This window comes from Bidens hawaiensis, unplaced genomic scaffold, assembly GCF_021521415.1.
Source record: "Bidens hawaiensis isolate Kalapana, Puna unplaced genomic scaffold, B.hawaiensis_p1.1 tig00008219_1, whole genome shotgun sequence".
In the NCBI taxonomy this organism is placed as follows: domain Eukaryota; kingdom Viridiplantae; phylum Streptophyta; class Magnoliopsida; order Asterales; family Asteraceae; genus Bidens; species Bidens hawaiensis.
In genome coordinates, this window is record NW_027491584.1 from 861,412 (window position 1) to 867,023 (window position 5,612).

General features: G+C 34.0%; 1 protein-coding gene across 1 annotated transcript; it reads left to right on the forward strand.

Moving 5' to 3' along the window:
* The first annotated feature begins 1,594 nt into the window (after positions 1-1,594).
* LOC143637298 (uncharacterized protein At4g22758-like) lies at positions 1,595-3,789 on the forward strand. The gene is made up of 2 exons (XM_077104726.1): positions 1,595-2,153; positions 3,493-3,789. The coding sequence occupies exons 1-2, from the start codon at positions 1,850-1,852 to the stop codon at positions 3,660-3,662; spliced, it is 474 nt and encodes a 157-aa protein (XP_076960841.1). The 5' UTR covers positions 1,595-1,849; the 3' UTR covers positions 3,663-3,789.
* Positions 3,790-5,612: the final 1,823 nt, after the last annotated feature.

The window sequence follows — 5,612 nt, forward strand, 5'->3', positions numbered from 1 at the left end:
AGATTTAGAGGTATGATTAAAAAGTTGAGAGTTATAAAAGTAAGGTTTGGATCAAATATAAATGATTTTTATTAAGAGAAGTGTACAACTAACTAGTGATTTTACGTTAACAACTAGGATAATTATTATTACACTATAACTTTTGAACTAAATTAATTACACTTATTTTTTACAACATAATTACTCTAATTTAAAATTGTAATTACTCTAATTATTTATACGGAAATCACCCCTATAAAAATATGTGTAAAATGTATGTGAATTGTAGCTCAACCTACAATATCTGCTTTTTTATATTAGAGCATCCACAACAATATTCAATTTTCTAGGTTTAGATCTATGTGGCAAAGAAATAAACTTGTGTGACAAACTTTCCTTGTTGTAGGATAAGTTTGTGAAGGTTGAGTTTGTGAATACAAACTTGCAACAAACTTACAAGGTGACATGTTTGTAGGGCCACTCTCTTTCTCTCTCTCACATGCATATATACATATATTATATATATATATAATTTTAATATATTTTAATGAGTTTTGTGTAGGTTTGTTGTTGTAGAAAAAGTTTGGGTTTTTGAGAAAAGTTGAAATATAATGCGGCTATTATGTGACGATTTGTGGATGTTTGTTGTTATGGATGCTCTTATGAAAATTGGTTTTGTAAAAAAAGTTACATTCAAGTTAAAGAGCCAATAAGCAAATGCCACTTTTTAATCGTTATTTGTAAAGAAATCAAACCAGATCTAACCATCTACCCAAAAGTTCATAGTACTCGGCTCGTAGAGTATCCAAAACATATTAGCGAGTGTTTCATCTAAACAAATACGATTAAAACAATATATATGAGTTCTCTTTCTTCTCGCATTATTTATATACTTTAGCACTGATCGTCCATCTCAGACCAATCTTTATATAGATTTATTAGACGGTTTGTACATGAAATACATAATACTATAAAGTTTGATTTTATTACTATGAATGTTATATACAAACGTCACACTCCTGGTGTTTGTACAGGCCCATGCAACTTGTAAAGACCACACGTGACCGATAAATGTACAAATAGAACAAAGAGCTAGACAGTATTTTGTAACATATACGACCACTATATACATACCCTATACGGATTTGTATAGGTTTTATATTGTGTCAGGCTATATACAAGTTTTATAGGCCTCAAATGATATGTGAATAACCAAGGTGTGTTGGAAATCAGGCACAAGAACACGAACACAAGGTTAATCACAGCCAAGATCGACTCTTTCTCTTTATTATAATGATTGACTCTCGCAAATTACATAAACCCTAACCATCTATTTATATGCTAACTAACAACTTGTAAAACAAGACAACTCATTCTAAGAGGCTAAATAACTAGTATATTCTCATCATACTAAATAAACTCACTACAGTACTTCTATTTAACCCTTTCAACTTTCTCGATAACCTATTTTAAGATTAACTTCCAATAAGTAGATGCTTGAATAACACATACCTATTACTATTTTTATGTTAAGTTTGGTGAATTCTAACGTGTCTTCATTTTCCTCTCAAAATAAAAATTCGTTGGCTGGTAAGTCACGTTATGTGCATTCCAACTTTTCTTGATGCACAACATAACACATGTCATTAAGAAAACCGGCTACTGCCGGTCACCACCACCCCTCACGATGGCAACGACCTGCAACATCCGGTTTCAAGCAATTAGCAACTCAAATAAATATCTCCTCCTGTTCGCCTACAATAATATTCATCCACGCAAATATGTAAATGCACATTCTACTCTAGGTTATGGTTGCAGTAATTAACCGCAAACCTCACCGGTGACGGAAACTTAATTCAACAATTATACGATGACGACGAAGAAGAACAGTCCGAAGAAAGCGAGATTAACGGAGAAATGGATGCCGTTTAACGGCCGTGTGGCTGAAGATATAGCCGTGGAGTTTACGAGGCCGAAACTGACGAAGTTATTGCTTAAAGTGACGGTTCAAAGAAGCTTAGTTCCTATGAACGTGTTGATATCGCCGGAATCCACGGTTGGTGACCTAATTGCAGCCGCTCTACGGCAGTATTCCAAGGAAGGCAGACGGCCGGTGTTTCCGACGATTAATCCTCCCGGATTTGACCTCCATTACTCGCAATTTTGCTTAGAAAGTAAGTTTAACCCTTATTCTTACACGCAGTTAGAAATTTTCGATCACGATCCATCAATTACGTAAAAAGTAGGCTGTCTTTTGCTTAGGGCTGCAAACGACTCTAGCTTTAACCGATACCTTTTATTTTACTCCATGTCTCAATTTAGACCGGGATACAAAGCCTTTCGGTTGAATTTTTTAGCTGGTTTATTATTTATTAATTGTTTTTCTATATATATTTTGAGAAAAATAATAAACGAGCCGAAATTTGAGCTTGGCTATGTAGTGTGAATTTATTAGCATAAAAGTTCATAAATTGTAAAAACAAAAATACACAACGATTAACGCTTGTTTCAAGCTTTTTTGCTATGCAGTGGATATCGCCGATATATAACCGATACATCGGTGATATATCGGTTATCGGTCCTTGACGATATATAAATCAAAATATCGGTTCAGAATATCGGCATCGATAATATCGACGATATTGACCGATATTTGACCGATATCGGACTAATATTTGACCGTATATCACTGATATTCACAAGATTAGTGTTTTAAGTCTTAATTATCAACTTTTAGTGTTCAATGTTAGTGCTTTAAGTCTTAATTATTTATTACTTGCTAAGATTGTTAGTGTTATGCAATTTGCAAAAGGTTATTTGTTAATGGTATGAGACTATACTGAATTATTAGTGTTAGATTGTTATATATATGAATTTTACATGATATTAAAATTACCGATATCTCATATATCGACCGATATCCGATATTTTTCCACATTAACTGCTTACTGGCTTAGCTTTTTTGTCAGTTAGTTCACCAAACTGCTTGGCTTGTTTGCACCCCTAATCCATACGTCATAGTTTTTTGTGGGTCAAAATTATATTGGCATTAGCCTTGGCTTGACTTGTTTGTTATTATTAATTAATTTATATATATATATATATATTTGATTATTTACCTTTGCACATTTTGAGAAGACGTTAAATGAGCTAGAGCTCGGCTTTGTAGTATGAATTAACTAACACATAGAAGTTCAAAAGTTGTAAAACTTGCATCTACACTAGTATCGTTCAGACTTGATGAAGGGACTATACGAGCTTTCCATACAAGGTTCGAGCTAAGTCTCAATAAGTTAGCTAGCTTCATTTGAGGCTCTTAATTTCGAGCTTTTTATCCATTTGGTTTCAAGTAGTGCATGAGCAGCATGACTTGTTTGCACCCGTAAATTTTCACTGTACGTTTTGCATTTTGATTGAAAAATCCGTACGGCATCTGAATTTACGCTAGTGATGTTAGTTGACCGAATTTGTTGCTGATCTGTTAATAATAATGTCAATTGTCAACTATGACAGGATTATCTCCAGACGAGAAATTGAATGAGTTAGGTTCACGTAATTTCTTTCTCTGTCCTAAGCAAGAGGCCGGAAGTAGTGGTGGAATTGGAATTGGCTATGGTGGGATGACGGCGTCGTCCACCTGCTCGGAGGAAACGAGAGAAGTGGATCAGTTTGGCTTAGATTGATGGAATTCATGCTCTAATTGAATTCTACAGCATCTCTAATTTTTAGTTCAATGTTTCACTTTCATAATTAATATTATGTCAACAAATCATGATGAAATTAGATATTTGTAGTAACATGTCATGACTCCAAAACTACTGCTTCACTACATTAATAATTAACTTTAAAATATCTTAAACTTCGAAGTTGACTACATTAAATAACTTTAAAATATCTTGGAGTTCCACACCGTAGAGAAGTAACCTTTTTGAATTAACCGGTTTTGATCTGAAGTTGTTCTAACTCGTAAGTCGTAACATGAATCCTAGCCAGACCTAGGATTCAAGATTTAAGGAGACGTAGCCACCTCAAGGAATATGAGAGGTGAGCAACCGTCCAAGGCTCGGTTTCTAGCCTGATATTCTTCTAAATTCATGTTATATATAAGAAAATAATAAATTTTAAAAATCAAATTTGATTTTAGAACTCAATAACCAATTAACACTGATTTAGTTTAGGCACGTTCAAATGTAGTTTCAATTAAACTCATTTCAGCCATTTGTCCAAGTAACCAACTATACCTATAAACCATTAGCCTATTAAATTGTAATTTTAAGACCGAATAAAAAAAGGGCATGGGAGACAAGAAGTGGGATGATCGAAGGCCAAGGGTAGAAGCAACAGTCAGGGACATCGATGATCAACATTGATTTAATCGGGCGTTGACGATCGAATATTGACTGAAGGAACACACACTACTAATCATTTAATCTCATATTTGATTTTTATTTTAATTTTTCATGTCTTTGATGTTTTTCATTTTCATATATGAGTTGACTTTATATTTTAGGGGTTCTTTTTTTTCTTCTTTTTCTTTCACTCTTTATGGTCCCTGAAATTCTTACGAATTTTCTAGGACTACCCTAGGACCGCTCATTTTGACCCGCGTTTACCTTTCATCGGCTCATTCTTGCTCGCAATTGTATAAGACGATTCACTCATTATACTCCGTTGAACTCACCTAGAAAGTAATTGACAACGAGGACTAAAATTCCAATCAAATCGTTATAACTATTCATATTGACCCAAATTCAAACATTTGAGTTTGTTTTGCCCAATGTTTTAAATATCGGTTCGTGTCGACCCGTTGAACCGACATTACCGGGTTTCGCATATCAGACCGGTATTTTAGCCCGGTATTTTTATGCTTTTTTTCTAAAACATCAAACCGACGATTTTTTTCTAAAGTACCGGTTAATAGCCCAATAGATTTTCGATATTTTGCGGCCTATATTTTTAAAAAAGTTACTTTTGACATAGTGAATAACATTGAAATGAGTATACTGAGTTATTTTCTAAAAAGAGTGTTTTTGTATTATATTTTGGTTATATATTACTTTTAGGTTGTATTTTATTATGGAATCTTATGCTTTTAGTTTATTTTTTGAGTTGAAATTGTAATCATATCAAATTACAAGGCAAACTATTCAACCCGGTTGTACTTCCCGGTACAACAACCAGTTGTACTATTTTTTTAATCCAATCCGGTACGAGTAAAAACCCGATTTTTAGAACACTGGTTTTGCTTTTGCCTGTCTAAGTTAGAGGTGGGGAAATCAGGCATTTTCAGGATTCGGTTTCAGGTATGGTCAATAAAAGTCAAAAGGCAGGTTGAGTAGGAACCAATTACGGATATGATCGGATATTTAAACCGGGTTTTTTCCCCCACCTCTAGTCTATAATATTTGTTGTTTAACAAATCAAACTGAGTTTTGAAACCCGGAGAAAGCCCAATACAAGCGGCCCAAACCCAATAAAATGAACCATCAGCCTATCAGGTCCCCAACAAAACCCTATGATAAACCCTAAAGTCTAAACAGTGAGCCTATTTAACCCTTCTTTCAAACCCACTTATTCCTCACTCCGCCTTCATCTCCACTTAACAATACAATACAATACAATACAATACACAC